The following is a 20,485-nucleotide window of genomic DNA, read 5'->3' as shown; positions in this document are numbered from 1 at the left end:
GCGCTGAAAGTTATAAAATAATTTATAGGTTTGAAGTTCATAAAGTGAAGTTAATTTATTAGTCACAAGTAGGCTTGCATTAACACTGCAATGAAGTTACTGTGAAATTCCCCTAGTCGCCACACTCTGGTGCCTGTTCGGGGACACTGAGGGAGAATTTAGCATGGCCAATTCACCTAACCAGCACGTCTTTCAGAGTGTGGGAGGAAACCGGAGCCCCCGGAGAAAACCCACGCAGACACAGGGAGAACGTGCAGACTCCGCACAGACAGTGACCCAAGCCAGGAATTGAACCCAGGTCTCTGGTACCGTGAGGCAGCAGCGCTAACCACTGTGCCACCCCGATTTCTAAATTCATTTTATTACATTAAGCAATTGATTCTTGTCTTGATGCTTTCTTTTATGTGAGCCAGACTGACCGGTTTGATGGTGAAGCTCTTGTGTTTATCACCGTGTCTGTAAGGTGGAAGCTGACTGCAGGTGTCAGCCTGCTCACACAGTAACTAGCGATCTTGACATGAGGTCTATGGCACTGTAATTTAAAATATATACAAGGTTGTAGGGTTGCAGCATTACAGATACAGACTGAGTTCGATACCGTGTTATGCTCCTGGAGCTGTGCAGCTGCGGATTGGCTCTCCAATTCTGCGTTCTGAATATAACTTGATTGACATTTCTGCTGTTAAATCACTACGCCAGCGGAGAGCAGAACTGAGCAGAGCGCAGCTAATAAATAAGGGCAGGATGAGCAGCAGAAAGTGAGATGATTGCATGTGTGGTGCGGATAAAGACAGTGAGGAACGTTGTAATTTCTATGTAAGACTCCTCTTCGATTCACCATTGAAAGGGTGCTACAATATTTTCAATTATCTACCAGCTAAAATTGGGAAAGCTAATGTTTAGATTCAAAATGGAATTGGATGCTTAACTGGGTGAGCTAAAATGGTAGAGGGATGGGGTTCAAGAGTTTTTAAAAAATATTTTTCTTATTTTGATGACCTCTACAAGGTGATGGTTGTCCCACAGGATTACCAGTCAGTGTCATGAATAATTTTTGGTTGGTGTCAGGAATGCAAGGGAATCAATAAATCACTTCTCGTGGTCCAGTTTATCTATCATAAATTAGTTGAGGAAGTAAAATAAACCTGGATGATTTAAATACCAACTAAACAGTATCATCCAACTTGAAAGGCTTCCATGTGGCACATTGTGTCTGTGCTGCTCCATCCAGTTAGTCTCTGTAACCCTGCTCTTTCCCATTGCCCTGTAAACTTCACCTCATCAAATATATACCCAGTTCCCTGTTGAGGAAGTTACTATTGTGCCTCCAGCACCTTTTCGGATAGTGCGTCCCAGATCATCAAAACTCACTACAGGAGAAAAAGAAAATCTTCTCATTTTCCTTGTGGGTTTATTGCCAATTATCTTAAACTATCACTTACTGATCACCCTGCCAGAGAAAAAGTTTGTCCCCCAACTACTCATTAAATCCCTGGTTATTAGCAATGTACCCATCAGGTATCCCCTTAACTATCTCTGCTGCAAGGAGAACATTCTCAGTTTCTCTCACCTTCCATCTAACTGTGTGTGTTAAATAACATAAATTCCACATACCTGTGGAGTTTGTGGAATAGTTATTAATATCACTGTGACTCACTATATAAACACAGGCTATTACACAGGCGAAAATATTTCATGGAATTGAAATCCCCCCCCCCCCCCCATAACCCATGAATTAATCAATAAAATAAAACCAAATGATGGTTATAAATGGATTTTTATGAAGTGTATTGCAGTGATATCTATTTATATTTGATTATGCAAGCCTAAAGCAATTCTGCTGTGTCTTGCTTGATGTTTAACTCCTACTGCAATAATGTGAGTCTGGTGAGAAGCCAGTACGTCAGAGCACTAAAGCATTGAGTTGCATCTGTCAAGAATTGCAGTTTGCAATTGCGGCATTAAGCATTGTGCACTTGTCAGGGTGGCGTGGTGGCACAGTTGTTAGCACTGCTGCTTCACGGCATCGGACATCAGCGTTCAATTCCGGCCTTGGGTCACCGTCCTTGTGGAGTTTGCACGTTCTCCCTGCGCCTGTGTGGGTTTCCTCCGGGTGCTCTGATTTCCTCCCACAGTCCCAAGATGTGCCGGTTAGGGGGATTGGCCGTGTTAAATTTTCCCTTAGTGTCCCAAGATGTGTAAGTTAGATGGACAAACCATGGTAAAACTGCAGGGATAGGGCGTGGGAGAGGGCCTGGGTAAGATACTCTGTCAGAGAGTTGGTGCAAACCTGATGGGCTGAATGGCCTCCTCCTGAACTGTAGGGATTCTATGGTCACTGGAAATAGCTTTTCCTTCTGGTATTTTTAGCTTGTTATGGTTCACGGTGACTCTAATAGGATGGACAGATCATTGACAACTCACAATGACCTGATTACATGTTTTCCCTTTGTCTCACTTCTTTCTCTGCCCCCATCCTGAAGTCCATGCCTTAGTGCAGCCTGTGGAGAACCCTTCCTTGACTAAGAGTGTGCTACAACAGCTCTATTTTTAGTTAAATAAACTAACTCCGGTCTTTATTTGTAAAATAATGAGCAACGTTGGATAAGAGTACATTAACATCACAAGTTGTTTCCTTCATATTCAGAGGGAAATTCATTTTTCGCTCCCCCCACAACCAAACTCAGGATATCCTTTCAGTAAATGTAGCATTTGTGGGACCGATATACATTGTTTCTGAATGTGCAAATATAGTGGAACAATGGCAACTGAGTTTTAGTTACGCTCTGCATTCTCCGTTGTGCCGGTATGTAACCGCAAAATAGTATGCGCTTATTTTGTTTAAGTACCATTAATTATTCTACATTTTTTCCCCCCCCCCCCCCTTTTCTTTATTTTCTTTTCCACTCACAGCCTGCTCTCCGTCACACGTACTCTTTCTGTCGAGTGTGCAGTGGGTCTGCTACACAGCAGTTCTCACCATTTTGTTGTTGTTGACCTTTTGGATGAAACTTGATCTAGGGAAGGGAAGCTGACTGGTGTTTGAGGTTTCTTTCCCCATGATTGAATTTCTTGATTTGCAACCCTGGCCGGTTCCCTCCCCCCGCCTCCTGTTGAGAGCTGGCAAAATTTTACTTAACCAAGTCTAGAGAGGGCTTTGCCAGCTTTTATCCGAATGGTATGACTTCATTGCTAGTCATCTTTGAGGATGAATAATTTTTGTCATTCTTTCCTTTCAGGAGCAACAAGGGAACTGTTGGGAATTCTGTCACCACAATGCTGCACAATAACTACTCAATTGTTGATAAACCTCTGACTCCAAAAAGCTCCAACCAGAAAGCAACATCTCTTAAGTAAGTTTAAGATTCGCGTTGGTAGTCAAAACTATCCAAACATCTATTGAATATCCCATTCCATTGAAGTATTTAAGAAATGGTAGGGGATCTCATAGAAACTTATAAAATTATAGCAGGATTAGACGGGGTAGATTCAGGAAGAATGTTCCCAATTGGGGGGGGTGGGATGGTGGTGTGTGTGGTGGAGGAGGGTCCAGAACTAAAGGTCACAGTTTGAGGATAACTTTTTAGGACTGAGGTGAGGAGAAATTTCTTCACCCAGAGAGTGGTGAATCTGTGGAATTCACTACCACAGCAAGTAGTTGAGGCCAAAACATTGTTTGATTTCAAGAAAAAAATAGATATAACTCTTGGGGCTAAAGGGAGCAAGGGATATGGGGGGGAAGGTTATTGAATCTGATTATCAAAATGAATGGCGGAGGAGGCTCAAAGGGCCAAATGGCCTACTCCTTCTATTTTCTACGTTTGAAACCATTTGCTGGACAGCAGGGAGTATCGCATTTCAGACTGTGGTTACTCTTTGGAGACAGTTTTGTGCAATGTTTTTTCTCAAGGGTTTGACGAATCACTGGTATATTCGTATCCCCTTTACAATAGTGAGAACAGAAGGTCTCCCTGAAAGAATTGAATACCAATTTCAAGACTTATTGATGTAGATGTAGACCCAACCTCAAGGGGGCAAAAAATATCAACTTGTGTGTCGACTGCGCACCCAAATTAAAGTTTATTTACATTGCAGCCTAAAACAGAGAATCCAGAAGACCTATCCTGTATAAACGTTTTAAAAATGGGTTGTTTCCAATTGGGAGCTTGTAATGAAAGCAATCTATTTGGCAGGGTCACTGATAATATGCCGAGAGCTTACCATGTATTTTATCCACCACCTCTGTGCTCGCTCAGTTACATTGGGCTCTGGTCTGACAATACCTTGATTTTTAATGTTCTCCTCCTTGTTTTCAAATCCAAGCATCCACGGCTTTGCAACCCAACCCTGACTCTGTAACCTCCTGCAACCCTTCAAGATCTCCGTACTTCCCCAATTCTGCCCTCTCTGCTCTTCTCTGCATATGTCCTAATCTCTGGAATTCCCTCCCTAAATATTTTCTACTTTGCTACCTCCCTCTCCTCCTTTAAGATACTCTTTAAAATGTCCCTCTTTTGTTAAAGTTTTGGTCACCTCCCCTAATATCTGCTTTTGTGGTTTGATAAATTTGTTGTAACGTTGTTTGTTGTACAGGATGTGCACAAGAAAATATGATGGCTGAACATATTGTGGCCTTATTCCGCTTTCCTGCCTACCCTCTGTAACCCTGAACTCCCTCGTCAATCAAAAATTTACATTTCTGCTACTTCTATTCAATCTTCCATGACCAGTTGTTGTTTTTGACCGCCTACATGCCCTCCCTTGCACTCGTTCAAACAAAAGATCATATTGTTCCCTGCTTACTCGTAAGTCGATGGGTGGAAAATCTAGACTTGGAATCTTGGCCTGGGACAGGAGGTCGGCCCACTCCTGCTGGAAAATGTGCCGGGATCTCGGGATTGTACTCAATTGTCATGTCGTTCATGTTCACCGTGTCATCTTGCACATAAAAGATGGTTAATTGGGCAGGTACTGGGGAGGATCTGTTAACCTTCTTTCTGAACTGGTCTGGGAACTACAGGCAAGTGAGCCTCACATCTGTGGTGGGTAAGTTGTTGGAAGGTATTTTGAGAGACAGGACCTACAGGCATTTAGAGATGCAAGGACTGATTAGGGACAGTCAGCATGGCTTTGTGAGTGGAAAATCGTGTCTCACAAATTTAATTGAGTTTTTTGAAGGGGTAATCAAGAAGGTAGATGAGGGCAGTGTGGTTGATGTTGTTGACATGGACTTAGCAAGGCCTTTGACAAGGTACCACATGGTGCATAAGGTTAAATCTCACGGGACCCAGGGTGAGGTATCTAAATGGATACAAAATTGGCTTCTTGACAGATGCCAGAGGGTGGTTGTAGAGGGTTGTTTTTCAAACTGGAGGCCTGTGACCAGCGGTGTGCCTCAGGGATCAGTGCTGGGTCCACTGTTATTTGTCATTTATATTAATGATTTGAATGAGAATACAGGAGGCATGGTTATTAAGTTTGCAGATGACACCAAGATTGGTGGCATAGTGGACAGTGAAGAAGGTTATCTCGGATTGCAAAGGGATCTTGATCAATTGGGCCAGTGGGCTGATGAATGGCAGATGGAGTTTAATTTAGACAAATGTGAGGTGATGCATTTTGGTAGATTGAACCAGGGCGGGACTTACTCAGTTAATGGTAGGGCGTTGGAGAGAGTTCCAGAACAAAGAGATAGGGGTACATGTTCATAGCTCCTTGAAAGTGGAGTCACAAGTGGACAGAGTGGTGAAGAAGGCATTCGGCATGCTTGGTTTCACCGGTCAGAACATTGAATACAGCAGTTGGAACGTCTTGTTGAAGTTGTACAGGACATTGAAATACTGTGTGCAGTTCTGGTCACCCTATTATAGAAAGGATATTATTAAACTAGAAAGAGTGCACAAAAGATTTACTAGGATGCTACCGGGACATGATGGTTTGAGTTATAAGGAGAGGCTGGATAGACTGGGACCTTTTTCTCTGGAGCGTAGGAGGCTGACGGGTGATCTCATAGAGGTCTATAAAATAATGAGGGGCACAGATCAGCTAGATAGTCAATATCTTTTTCCAAAGGTAGGGGAGTCTGAAACTAGAGGGCGAGAGGGGAGAGATACAAAAGTGCCCAGGGGGCAATTTTTTCACACACAGGGTGGTGAGTGTCTGGAACAAGCTGCCAGAGGTAGTAGTAGAGGCGGGTACAATTTTGTCTTTTAAAAAGCATTTAGATAGTTACATGGGTACGATGAGTACAGAGGGATATGGGCCAAATGCGGGCAGTTAGGATTACTTGGGGGTTTAAAAAAAAAGAGCGGCATGGACAAGTTGGGCCGAAGGGTCTGTTTCCATGCTGTAAACCTCTATGATCTCTAACACTGCTGGTTATTGGTAACTGGCTAACACTCTCTAAATTGGTGAAGATGCAGAAGTGAGCGCTCGGTATTTAATAACCGCATTTGGGTTTTGTGTCAACAATGTCATGCAGTTTTAATGGATTTGCCCACCTGTATGGGGAGTTCAGTTGCTGAATCCAGAGTATGACACCATTCCATCTCATAAATATTTTAAAGGGGGGGGATTTTGAGAGAGAATTTCAATAAAAATATGACTGTTGACAAAATAAATTGGCAATTATGGAACAGTCCTTGTCCCATATGAATTGCAGATGGCATGGTGGCACAGTGGTTAGCACTGCTGCCTCACAGCGCCGAGGACCCGGGTTCAATTCCAGCCTTCGTTGACTGTGTGGAGTTTGCACATTCTCCCCGTGTCTGCGTGGGTTTTCACCGGGTGCTCCGGTTTTCTCCCACACTCCAAAGATCTGTGAATTAGGCGAATTGGCCATGCTAAAATTATCCCTTAGTGTCAGGGGGATTAGTGGGGTAAATACATGGGGCTACAGGGATAGGGTCTGGGTGGGATTGTGGTTGGTGCAGGCTCAATGGGCCGAATAGCCTCCTGCACTGCAGAGATTCTGTGATTCTATGAATAGATCCGGCATTGCCAAACTCCTGCGGGTGAGTAAACATTTGGGGCTCAATTATATTTTTCTTTGCAAACAGCAGGTTCTATATCAATTAGTTCCTGAGCAGTTCCTTCCTGAAGCACATTTTGCATTAATTATTTGTGCTATTAACAGAAAAACGTATTAACTTGTCTCCTCAGAGGTTGGTAGTTAATGAGCTGTGCAATACCAACTCTCTCATATACCAGAAAAGCACCATTTTTAAAAATTGCAGTTTATTTTTCTTGGAATAGATTGATGCTGATGAGGTTGTGTTTATTATTGCTCCGTAGCTGTCCTCTTAGAGAGTTGGTGTACCATCAGTTTTAAACTTTCTTCGAGCAAATTGAGCTGCTTTACTGAGCAGAACAGTTCACAGGACCATATAAGCTGATAATTGATACGGAACTGGGCTGTATAACTTGAATTTTCCCTATATAATTCACTTGTATGTCTTAGCCGATGATCTGGATTCAAGCCCACCAATTCTTCTTCTTTTTATTCCCCATTTTACTTCTTTTCTCTTTATTCCTCCTCGACCCCTCTCTCCTTTGATTTCTCTCCTTTCAGGTACCCTGCTCTCTCATTTCCCTAGCAGAACCCTTCAGCACACCTTGAACTTCCTACTCTTCTGTCACCAAACCAGGCGTAATCCCTTCTTGGATAAGCCATCAGATTTCCCCTGTGCCTCTCTGGGCATCCTCCGCAGGGTCCATTTAAGCACTCACCGCATCCTCTTTACGAGCAGCAACTCCAACCGCTTCATCTCACTCTCCTACTAACCCTTGTGTCCACTGAGAGCTAATTTTGTTAATATATCTTGTTGTACTTATCCTTCCCAGTGCTGACACTGTGGACTCTGCCAATGCATCAACTATCACCACACCTCTCCATCTCCCTCCAGAATGCCTGCTCACGTGAAACCAGAGCCCTTGCCTAGTTACTGAGCTTATTGAGCACCAACCTCATGGCTTCAGTGCATTGAGTTGGAAATTGGTTGTCATTCCCTTTATATTAAAGAACTATCAAAACTCACTGTTAACATTCACTCATTAACGATGGCCATTTGAACGAAGTGTTGGGAGGAGGGGTGGTTACCAGTGCCTCGACGCTAGTGTGGCAGCATGAGTTACTCTTAATGGGGAGGCAATGACCCAGTGGTGTTATCGCTAGATTATTAATCCAGAAACTCAGCTAATGGTCTAGGGACCTGGGTTCATATCTCGCCACAGCAGATGGTGGAATTTAAATTAAATTAAAATATCTCTGGAATTAAAAATCTACCGATGACCATGAAACCATTGTCGATTGTCAGGAAAAACCCATCTGATCCACTCATGTCCTTCAAGGAGGGAAATCTCCTGTCTTCGGCACGACATCGTGGGCCGAAGGGCCTGTTCTGTGCAGTACTGTTCTATGTTCTATGTTTACCTGGTCTTGGACTACACGTGACTCCAGAGCCACAGCAATGTGGTTGACTCTCAACTGCCCCAGAGCAACTAGGGATGGGCAATAAATGCTGGCCAGCCAGTGATGCCTATGTCGGACCAACGAATAAAAAAAACAATGCGTTCTCATGAACTAAGATTTGGTCATCCATTTTGTGTGCATGGAATGTAAGATGATGTTTGTATTTTTTGACAGCAACATGATTAAGGTGCCGACTAATGACGACAATAGCCTGGACCAGAACTCCTTTAAGAAATCACAAAAAAATCTATCCAGTAATAATGTTGTAACAAGAAACAACACAAGCATGTTGAAGAAGAAGAAGGAAGTGACTGAGGAGGAAGCAGAAAGGTCAGTTTGAACATTTGCTCATTGTGGTGCAGAAGGAGTTATAATATGTGCTGTATGAAACTATCTCTGAATCTACATTGTGATTCCTAGCTACATCACAGCAGGGGTGTTGAATCTTTGTCCGTGGAGACCGTGAAATCCTGCCCTCAAACTCTCTTTGTGTTTTCCTTTCTAATGTGTGATTTATTCTGTTTGAATTTTGTTAGCCTGCAGGAATTGATAGATAAATCCCAATTCAGAACACCAAGATCCGTTAGTATTGACTACTTAAAATATATAAGAGACTCGTGAACTGATATTGAAACTATGACCGGGATTATGGTGAATGTGGGCGCAAGTGGCGACAGGGGTGCAAAATCCCATGAGAGACCAAAAGTGAGACTCTTCCTGACGAGACCTTTTAGCATGATCACCCAGTTCCCCTGCCATTGATGTAACAAGGTTCCCACCCAGGAAGATTGTGGACCTCATTTAATTACATTATCATCTCATTAATGGCCGCTGTGTCGTCCCCACACATTGCGATTCCCCACTGGCTGGCGTGACGCCACGTCGGCGATGATTACAACAAGTCTCGAGCGACAAAGAGACCACGCCGGGGGCACACTGGTAAGTACAGCCAACAGCGGGGAGAGGGACATGCCCGGGCAGGCCGGTGTGGGGAGGAGGAGCTTCCTCTTGGGAGTGCCATTAGTGGGTGGGTGGGAATTCTATGTTTTTATTTTGAGTACTGGAGATCGAAACTGACATTGCTGACTCTTTCAGGCCTCGCCCCACCAGCATGACACCATAGGACATGCCTCCAGGAATTGTTTCTTCAAAGTGCTTGATGATATGGTAAGAAAAGTCGGCTGTGCAGCTAGCGTGCTGCCCGCTGCCTTTCTCACCTGGTCCAGCACCTAGGGCGGGATTTTCCATTTTTCTTCTGAATGTCTAATGGGGGAAAAAGTTGGATACACCTGCCTTGCGGGATCCAATTCTGACCTTTTGTGCATCCCTGGTTTTTGTCATCCCACCAGTGGCAGCCATCTTTTCAACTTCTTAAGCTCTCAAATTCTCTTTCTAAACTTCTTCAACTCTTGGCTTTTCTCTTCTCAAGTTGTGCCTTAAAACCCATCCCTTTGTCCAAAGCTGCTACTTTATGTGCCATGGGGTCACATTTTATCTGATAGCAATCTTGCGAAGCAGCTTTGGATACTTTTACAATGTTAAACGTGATTATATGATCGCAGTTTACGAATTGTTATATTTTTCTCTGCTTTGAAGTAAACTCTCTTTGTTAGGATATCTGTTGCTTGATTCATTTGGGAACTGAATCCAAACATTGTGAGGGCGGGAACAGCGGAAATGGCATCCTTCCTACTGTTAGGTTGAATGTTTTTATAACAGACCTCTGTGTTCCAACCCTAAGTTCTTAATAATCACCGAGTCAAAGTTAAGCCTAGAAGACCTGGGTTAGTCAGCGGACAAGGAAAGGTAACCATTCGGTTTGGAAGTTGGGATGTGAGGACAATATGCACTGGCCTGAACCACGGTCTACACCCCTCAGAAAGGGTTCACAAGACAGCACTGCTTTACCGTGAGCTACACAAGCTTGGTGTCGGTGCTGATACTCTACAATAAACCAGATTAGCTGATACAGGCTCTATTCAAGAGGGTAATTAATTACACCTTCTACTGGAATGGAAAGAGCGCACAGGACCATCGTGAGAATGGTGTAGGCTTTGCAGTGAGCAACCGGGTGACAAAGTCAGTTCGGTCATCAGTGGTAACCTTTTAAGGTCTCATCTCTCTGTGGGGGTCATCTAATGGAGATGCAGTCAACATCGTATAGGCCTACTCACCAACTCTGCAAGCCAGCATCTCAGACAAGGAACATTTCTGTGACTCAGCAGGTGATATTCTGAGGAGCATTCTAAATGGCGAGAGGCTATTCGTCCTGGGTGACTTCAGCGCACATATTGGGGTAGACAGTGATTCATGGCTGGCATGCTTGTCACATATGGGCAAGATCACCATAACGGACGGTGCCTTCTTGAGCTTTGTAATTTGAATGAACTCTTCATCTCCAGCACCTTTGTCCAGGGGAATCCATTACCACAAGGTACCATGGTGACATCCAAGACCTGGACATTAGCACCATGATAAAGCACAATCTGCCAGTATTTACACCAGCACCTACCACACTGCAGATTGTGACATCGACCACTCTTCTCAGCAGCAGAGTGAAGGTTCCGTAGTTTCAAACCCGACAGTTTGCCATACATCAACATCCCTTGCACAAATGATGATGCCAAATACCAGCACTTTGCACTATTACTAGAACGATTTCTACCCACCAAAGGTTTACCAGGAGTCACCAATACTGGTACCAATGAATCTTGGGAGTCACTATGCTCAATCATCTATGAAACAACAGAAGCATCATTTGGTAAAGGCAAATCCCGCACAAGGATCGGTTTGAGACTACTCAGCTGACATAGGTTTAGGCTAACAGCTAAAACAGTGCACAACCTGAAAGTAGCCAAGACAGCCATACAAAAGAAAGGGAAATGTTGCCCAATCAAGCTCTGGATCATTGGTCAAGAAATCCAGTGGAAATCTGAGTTAAGCTTGAAATGATCCTGCCGTTACCAAAGTTGCTCCCAGAAGTTGGCAGATGGTGAAGTACTAACCAACAGAAGTAAACCGATGGGCCAAACATCTAACTCTTCTCCTGTGAGATAGACACCTCCCAGTCCCCACTTATTGCTTTCCTGCAACTTCCTGTCGTGGATGAGCTAGATGAAGAGCCCTCATCACTTGAGCTCAAAGGCCTCAAGCAAAGAGCATGACAGGGCAAAGATGGAATCCCAGCCAAATTGCTGAAGCACAGGTAATCTACTGTCGCATCTTGGTGACCTACTCCTTCTCTGCTGGCAAGAAGGCTCCATTCCACTGAAGATGTATGATGTCAAAATCATCACACTATATATTCACAAAGACAACAGAGGAGACTGCAACAACTAGTAAGGCATCTCGCTTCTCAATGTCACGGGGCACACCTTTGTTCAGATCATTTTTAAAAGACTCCATCTACTTACAGGCCAAGTATATCCAGAAGCAGAGTGCAGTTTGTGTTGACAGATCTTCTGTGGACCGATATTCTCCATACACTGACTGCAAGAGACGTGTAGGGAACAGGATATTCCCCTTTACCTTACTTTTGTAGATCTCACTAAGGCACTCACATTTATCTGCAGAGCAGGACTCCACAAGGTTTGGAGGAAAATTGGTTGTCCACCAAAGCTCCTTGGTCTCATTCACTTTTTCCATGAAAACATGCGCTGTAAAGTTTGATGGCTGCACTTCCGATGGTTTCGGTGAAACAGGGCTACCTCCCACTCTGTTTGGCATCTTCTTTTCCACACTCCTGACCTTTTCCTTCCCAGCAGATATAGAAGGAGTCTCCTTACACATTAGATCAAATGGCAAACTTCACAATCTCTCGAGACTGAAAGTAAAGACAAAAGTGCAGCAAGTCCTGATCAGAGAATCCCTCTACACCAATTTTTTTATTGAATTCAAATTTCACCATCTGTCTTGGTGGGATTTGAACCAGGCCCCCAGACCATGATGCTGGGTCTCTGGTTTATTCTTCTCATAATAATACCACTACGCTACCTACTCCCCATAACAGTGGGGAGGATGGTGACTGGACCGTCCATTGCTTGATGCAGAACTTGCTACTTGCATAGGAAAAGCAGCGGCCACCTTTGGCTGACTCACAAAACGCACATGGAATAACACCAAGTTGATCTTTAGAACAAGGCTAGTGGTTTCTAAGGCCTGTGTTCCCTCACCCATCGAGAAAGGAAACTCAACAATTTCCATCTTCACTGTCTTGTGACTATATCCTGGCAGGACAATATCAGAAATAAAGCAGTCTTCTCAAAAGGCTGAACTCCTGTTGGCGATCAGCAGAGAGGGAGGCGACTTTGTTGGCTTGGACACATCAGCAGGATGATAAACAGTCGTGTACTCGAGGACTTGTTGAATGGTGAGGGAGCCGGATGAAGAAGCAGAGCTTTGGGCTCCTATTGAAGTGTGCTTGCAACTGTGACATGAAGGCCCCACACCTTGGCTGCTGCACCTGGGAGTCAGGAGTTGACGGCAGAGGGAATTGGCAACACCACCTCCTCCTGCGGGCTGGCGTGCACCATTGCGATGACCAGAGTCTACAGCAGCTTAGCAACAGGTCCCAATGCCAAAAGCAGCATCCCACAATGCAATTTGGGAGCTTTCTGTGTGACATGTGGAACAACCTGTCTCTCAAAGATTGGCTGCTTCAACCATCAGTAGTGGTGCACTATATGAAGGCACGCTGTGTGATATGAATTTGTTTACTGCATGTCCATTAGCTTCCTCAAATGGAACGATGCTGGAACAAGCCCGGAGGGTGAGGAACAGAAATTGGTGATGAATGCATGAACTGAGCAGCTCTGAAACTAATCACCATTGAGAATCCAAAATAGCTTGGTAATGAATCTTAACTTTGCTCTCAATGAGAAAATGCAGTTTGGCGTATTGCTTGGGGCATTGTAGCTTCAGTCAATTGTTAATTGATTGCACTTTATATTCAGTACCATTTCCGCTAACTGACTTAGCCTTGAGTCATCTTTTCTGTTTACGTGGTGCGATCTATCTATCTGATTAGATTTGTTCTCCAGGGAACCAACGGTGAGCATTCCAGCACACTCTGATACTGTAAAGGACTTTTGGCCCTTTAGTCAATTTTCTGGGAGATGAGCAAATTCCGGAGTGAATGTTTTAACCCAGAGAAGATGTGGGTAATTTGAAATAATACCTGATGTTGGGGGCGGCACGGTGGCCCAGTGGTTAGCACTGCTGCCTCACAGCGCCAGGGACCCGGGTTCAGTTCCTGGCTTGGGTCACTGTCTGTGTGGAGTTTGCACATTCTCCCCGTGTCTGCGTGGGTTTTCTCCGGGTGCTCGGGTTTCCTCCCAAAGATGTGCAGGTTGAGTGAATTGGCCATGCTAAATTCTCCCTCAGCGTAGGCAAACAGGCACTGGAGTGTGGCAACTAGGGGATTTTCACAATAACTTCATTGCAGTGTTAATGTAAGCCTACTTGTGACTAATACTTTTACTTTTTTAAGATATGGACAAAGAAACTGCAACATGTTTGAGTGGTTCAATGTATCTCTGACTGGTTGGTACAGCAGTAATGGGTGCATTATCCAAACAGTTGCCTTATAGCATCTCGCTCTTGGAGAACTGAATCTTGGCACTTCAATCAATTACTTGTTTTCATTCATTCTTCTAAAGTGGATATTTATTTAGCATCAGAAGCAGATCACAGATTTCAAATGGCATCCTGCTGAACAAATAAAGCCAACATGGCATGTATTTTTTTTTTCTTAATACCATAATATATTTTTCAGTGGCTGTTTTTAATGCACAGCTTGAACTATTTAATCTGGAGAGGATTAATAAAAATTCTTGTCATTGTTGCAAAATATAATGATTAATGCACAAATTGCTCTTTACTTTCTAGTTTATTAGTTTTGTTATTAGGAAGGATGCAGTACAGACTGATGCACCTTTTATGTCATGTTTGCAAGCATCCTTTAAGCAGAGCTTTGGGCTTCTTCTGGACATCTGGCTCCAGCTATCTCACCACTCAGGTTTACTATCAAAATTGGTCCAATTTTCCCCATGAAGTTGTAGATTCTTCCAGTATCTCACAGTGGAAACCTGCTGCCCTTCCTCTCTCTGGATCCCAATCGGCCTATGAACCGGTCAACATGAGGCAGAGTCCGAGCACTTGGACTGTTGCCCTCAGTGCTACTGGGTTTGGTGAATTTGACACACTCATTGATGTGGGAAAGAGCGAGGTATTGCTCTGTCAGTGGTGGATGTTACTTGATAGCAACAATGGGAGGGGCATCACGTTATTTAAGCTAGGCTTTTTGGGGCAGTTTTCACACTCTGTATACATCAGGGATAGGAGGCTAAGAGGGCAGAACTGATCAGGAGCTGCTGAAAGCAGCCATTCGATGACTTCAGTGAAACAAGGTTTTACTTTGATGCATCCAATGAAAATCCATTCCAACTTTATGCAAGAGACAAGATGGGTGAGGGCAAATCTTCAATGTTTTAGGAAACGTACTGCTGATCAAACAATGTTGGTCTGCAAATGCTGTTTGTATGTCTGGTTGTAGAATTTCCAAAGCCACTTTCTTCGGTGAGCTGACACCCGGATGTTGCAAGTTAAATACTATAGAGACACATTGAAGGTCACATCGGAATCCTGCAGTTTTGACTCGACACCTGGATAGGCAATGATGGCAGCATGGTTACTTGGCCAGTTGGAATATTTTGGAGCAGTGTTGGGCAACCTGCAGCCCAGAAGCCACCTGCGGCCCATCTTGGTTCTGGGTGCGGCACTCGAGACGTTTTGTTGGCCATTGCCCACGTGCAGTTCCACATTCCGCTGATTACTGTCCATGCTGGGTTTTTTTCTTACTAGTGTGATTGAAGTGACACGCACATAAAGCAAGGGCAAGTGAAATGAGGTGCGTGCTGATTGCTCACAACATTGACTGTGAGAGTCGTGTCTGTGTCCAAAGTGTCATAGAATCATACAGTGCAGAAGAGGCCCTTCGGCCCATTGAGTCTGCACCGACACAACATATTGTTTTTGTCTTTACTGTTTGAAGTTGATTAATCTATTTGTGATTAAACATTTTCGATAATTCATTATGAAATTCTTGGTGTGTATTAAATGTATCTAATCTTATTCGTGGGGTCATGATTACTGAACAAGCCTGATTTCAATCTTGCGGCCCACTGAGATGGAGGAGGACCACTCGCACAGCCCACTCACTAGCCTAGGTTACCAATCACTGATTTTGAGGCTGTGAGTTTGCAAGAACTGACTGCCAAGTACCTGGCCCGGAGTACAATTCCCTAACTCCTCCTCGTTTGGGTTTCAGTGCGATATGTGTGCCCGGATCTGGTCATTTCAACTGAGACTCGTCCATCGATTCCACTGAAAACACTGTTGTCATAAAAGTAGTTTTCCAGCAACGTACTTTCCCCTTATTTTTCCAAAAGTCAATTTAGTTATTTTAAAAAAATAAACCTTTCCCTCTTGGGAAATGGCCTGTTTGGTCCAGACCTACGATATTCTGGAATTTGTCGATGTTGTTTTAGATATTGATTTTAAGTTTGGTTGAAATTTTCTAATCATGTTTTCTGCTGAACATAAGCTCCAGTAGGTATCACTTCTTTCTATTGATTCTCTACATGTTTTCACCTATTATTTGTAGAACTTTGGACGTGATCTTACCGGCCGTTCACTCCCCGCTCCTGTGAAGTCGGAGAATTTGGCAGCCAGCCAAATCTCCGTTCACTGTAGCGGGATGGGAAAATCCCACCGGCATGAACAGTCGTAATATTCCGGCCATTGTGTCTATATCATCACATTTGCTTTGAAATTGGGGTTCAAACATCAACCTTGAGGTTTTAACTGAAAAAAAATAGAAATGACTCATTAACACTGTGATGACCTCGAACGCCCGTGTTAACAGCACCATATATCCTACCTAAATATCGAAAAAAAAAAGGGAGTCAAAAATTGTCTCTAAATATGTTTTTCTACCACCCTTAGAATCCGATACTTAAATCTTAACGATAAAATGGATTTTACTCAACTGCTCCAGAACGATAATCCAGATATCGCTCATCCCGATTTCGGGTATGCATAGATTTTTATGTAGGAGTGTGTTGCCTTCCTTACTGTGCAGAAAACCAGATTTCGTAGTCCATATACTAGCTGATCTGTATTTTTGCAGCATACTGTACAGTAGTGCTTTACTGCTTCCTTGCTGTTTGTCTAGGTTTGATTTCTGCTTCACCTTTGTGCTTGCGTTTACCGCTGTAGAAGTCTGCAACAAATTCTAACCTTTGGGGCGGGGGGGGGATTCTGGTTGGCAAAGTTGGCTATGATGCTGTAATTTCACTATAGTTGTGTTTGAAGTCATTGAGAATGATCCGATGGAATCTCTTCTGCCTTTTCCAATTATCTGCTGTCTCTCTCAGCTGAAGGGGTCCTCTTAAAAATGAGTTTGGTGAGTCTGAACTCAAGTTTGTAAAAGTCAGATATAGACTCAAACTTTCTTCATTCAATTATAATTGGCATTCACATATTGAACACAAACATTCAAGCGAATTTAACTGGGCCGGAGAGATACTGGGAGGTGAAATAACATGTAAAAGTTGTTGAAGTTATGATTTAATAGAGGATTTTTTCCCCTCCTTAATAGCTTGAATAGATATACATCAGGTGGTATCTACTTGTGACTGTTTGACAATAAAGCCATAATAGGAATCCTGGGGGGTAACATTTTAACTTTGGTATGGAGCAGCTAATAGCAGACTAGTCAGAAGTCTCACAACACCAGGTTAAAGTCCAACAGGTTTATTTGGAATCACGAGCTTTTGGAGTGCTGCTCCTTCATCAGGTGAGTGAGTGATCACCTGATGAAGGAGCAGCGCTCCGAAAGCTCATGATTCCAAATAAACCTGTTGGTCTTTAACCTGGTGTTGTGAGACTTCTTGCTGTGCCCACCCCAGTCCAACACCAGCATCTCCACATCATAATATCAGACTGGAAGACAATTATACACATCTCCCAATCTTCCTTTCCACTGGCCTCTGTGGCTGGAATGTATCACCCGATGTTGCCCGCTTAAAATCCGACGAACATTGGCCAATGTTAAACGGCTTGCTGAGTATCTTTTTGGGATACGTTATTGGATCAGTGCAGAAAGGCCTTATTACGTGGCACTCAGTGCTTGTGTTTATTTTTGATGTACGTGTTAGATTCTGTCACTAAATGTGCTGTAGTTTGCAACTCTCAGTGAACAGCACCTGACTTTCGAGTCCCATCCCAGAATTATTGTACAGGAGGATAATAGAGGAAGTGAAGATTTCCCGAAAATTGTGAATGTTCGTCGGAGAAGAAGTGAGAATTCGGGCAAAATCACCCTGTGTCAAATTGCCTTGTTATTCACAAGTGGTCCATCACAGCAACTCAGTGGGCCCGATTTTACCATTTTGATTCTAAGTGCTGAATCTGGGCGCAATTCGGATCCGACTTGGAAACCTGTTCTCAGGCGCCCCCATACGCACTCAGCCAGAATCTGAATCACGAGTCTGAATCACGCTGTGGGCGGGGCTTGGTGCGCCCGAAACGCTGCTGCTTCGATCACAGCTCTGAACTGCACATGCGCAGTGAAAAAAAATTTTGAAAAAACGCACTGTCACGTCACTCCCGAGCCACACTAAGCAGATAGTGGCCTGGGAGAAAAAGTGGGAGCGATGGCCCCCACAGACATCGCCCCACCCCCACAACATAACTGTCCCCCTTATCCACCCAATCCCCTGGTATCCAGACTGATTGCGACCCCTCTGCCTACCACCCCACCCCCCCCCCCCCCCCCCAACCGATCGCCCGCAGAATGGCAGCGGTCCCCCCCTCCCCACCAGAGATATGTCTGACCCGCCTCCTTCCCCCCTCATCAGAGAACTATCTGGCCTTCTCTTTTCCACCGCCCCCCCCCCCCCCAACCAGAGGATGATCTGGCCTCCCACCCCCCCACCAAAGAAACATCTGGCCCACCCCCACCACCACCGATCTGAGTTAAAGAGCCGCTGGAAGCTCTGAACTTGCCTCTTCAGAAGCTGGAGCGCATTTAAATCGCCGTTGCGCCCATTTCGGGTGCGGTTCAGATCGCGTCCATTTTCGGGCCTTGATAAAGTGGGCATCTGCACAGACGCGGGTGCGGATCGCGCTAATCGCCTTACACCCGACTTTACCAAGTTTTCGCGCTCTCAATGATAAAATCGGGCCCAGTGTTTGAGATGGATTTGATTATCGATGTAATGTATAATTTTAAGTGCCTACCTTATTTTAGTGTGCCCTGGAAAATAAAGATCAACTACTTCATGCTATCCTGCATGCTGTGTTTGATTAGCTAGTGCGTTTGCAGCATACAGAGGCACGTTACCCTAAGACAAAGTTCTTGACTTTCAGCTGAAGATGGGTACAGCTGCTCCATGAGTTAACACCCAGTAGGAAGAAAGGGCTTTTTTTTTTTTGCATCATATTAAAAGTTGTTTTAAATACTTGTTCTTGTTCTCTTTGCTCCCCCATTGAAATGATAGATTCATACAACATGTGAATCATGCAGCGATCACCATTCAGCGCTGGTATAGACGTCACTCCCACAGACGCAGAACAAGTCAAGCCGCTCTTAAAAGACTGCTTACTACGAAAAAACAGGTGACAGATTTGTCATTTAAAGGAAGTGTGATTGGATAAAATGCTGTACTTTGGACATTCACATTGAACTCATCCAGACTTATTGCTAAGAACATACGAATTACTAGATGAGAAAAGACACAGATTAATCTAGCTGCTACTATCCTGGTAGTCATATGATGCAACGGTAATGGAGTTTTTGACTAATTGTAGTCCTCAATCTTTATCGGTCTATTTTTTTTAGACTTTATTAGTCGACAGCAGATCCAGGCATGAAAAGAACCTGCAATGGCAGAAACCTTTGAGCATCATAGGACCAAAGTAATGTATAAAAGCAAATTACTGGGGATGCTGGAATCGGAAACCAAAAGAGAAAACACTGGAAAATCTCAGCAGGTCTGGCAGCATCTGTACGGAGAGAAAAGAGCTGACGTTTCGAGTCCAGATGACCCTTTGTCAAAGCTTTGGACTCAAAACATCAGCTCTTTTCTCTCCTTACAGATGCTGCCAGACCTCCTGAGATTTTCCAGTGTTTTCTCTTTTGGGCCCAAAGTAATGTGTTCCCCCCCAAGCCTGCTACGCTTAGCATAAGTCATAACTCAAATTCCTGATGCACTCGATCCCAAAATATGGTTCTCTGGGGAAAAAGCCATTTAATTTGAATTAATCAATGATATCTGCCTCCGTTTTGTTAGGCAGCCTGTACTATCGATTGACATTTGTTTACTGAAGAAAAGCGGCATGATGGTACAGTAGAAGGACGGCACAGTGGTTAGCACTGCTGCCTCACATGCCAAGGACCTGGGTTCAATTCCGGCCTTGGGTGACTGTTTGTGTGTAGAGTTTGCACATTCTCCCTGTGTCTGGGTTTCCTCCAGGTGCTCCTGTTTCTTCTCACTATCCAAAGATGTGCAGGTTAGGTGGATTAGCAGGATAAATGTGTTGGGGTATGGGGAAGGATGGGCACGGGTGTGATGCTCTGTCGGAGAGTTGGCGCAGACTCGATGGACCAAATGGTCTCCTTCTTCCCTGTAGAGATTCTTTGAATCTGTGAATTATTTCTGCAGATTGGTTTTGAATTTATTGCTCTATCCCCATCCCTCTGCCCAAGGCTGACTGGGTCCTCTGGTTCAACTGTTCTGGATGAGCCAAAGTGGTTTGTTGTGGTCAGTGTTATCCATTGGTAAATCCATTGTTCCCCTTAGAAGTAGCTTCATGCAATAAATATGAGGCAGACACCCCAAAGGTAAAGGATTAAGGTCCGAGAGATGGCTCAACTTCCAGGCTATATGAAGCAGCTAGTTATAGACGTATTTTAGCTGAGTTCTGACTGCCTGCTTTGGCTGGCGAATGATA

At 44.1% G+C, this 20,485-nt stretch overlaps 1 protein-coding gene across 1 annotated transcript in view; it reads left to right on the top strand.

Annotated features, from left to right (window-relative positions):
• The window catches only part of cep131 (centrosomal protein 131), a 119,326-nt gene that overhangs the window by 25,025 nt on the left and 73,816 nt on the right, over window positions 1–20,485 (top strand). The window contains 3 exon segments of the mRNA XM_078225722.1: window positions 3,240–3,353; window positions 8,645–8,800; window positions 19,033–19,150. Of these exon segments, the coding sequence (XP_078081848.1) occupies window positions 3,240–3,353; window positions 8,645–8,800; window positions 19,033–19,150 (388 nt within the window).

This window comes from Mustelus asterias, chromosome 12 (assembly GCF_964213995.1).
Source record: "Mustelus asterias chromosome 12, sMusAst1.hap1.1, whole genome shotgun sequence".
Classification (NCBI taxonomy): Eukaryota; Metazoa; Chordata; class Chondrichthyes; order Carcharhiniformes; family Triakidae; genus Mustelus; species Mustelus asterias.
Note: the sequence above shows the minus strand (reverse complement) of the source record. Positions and strands in the feature narration are given on the sequence as shown.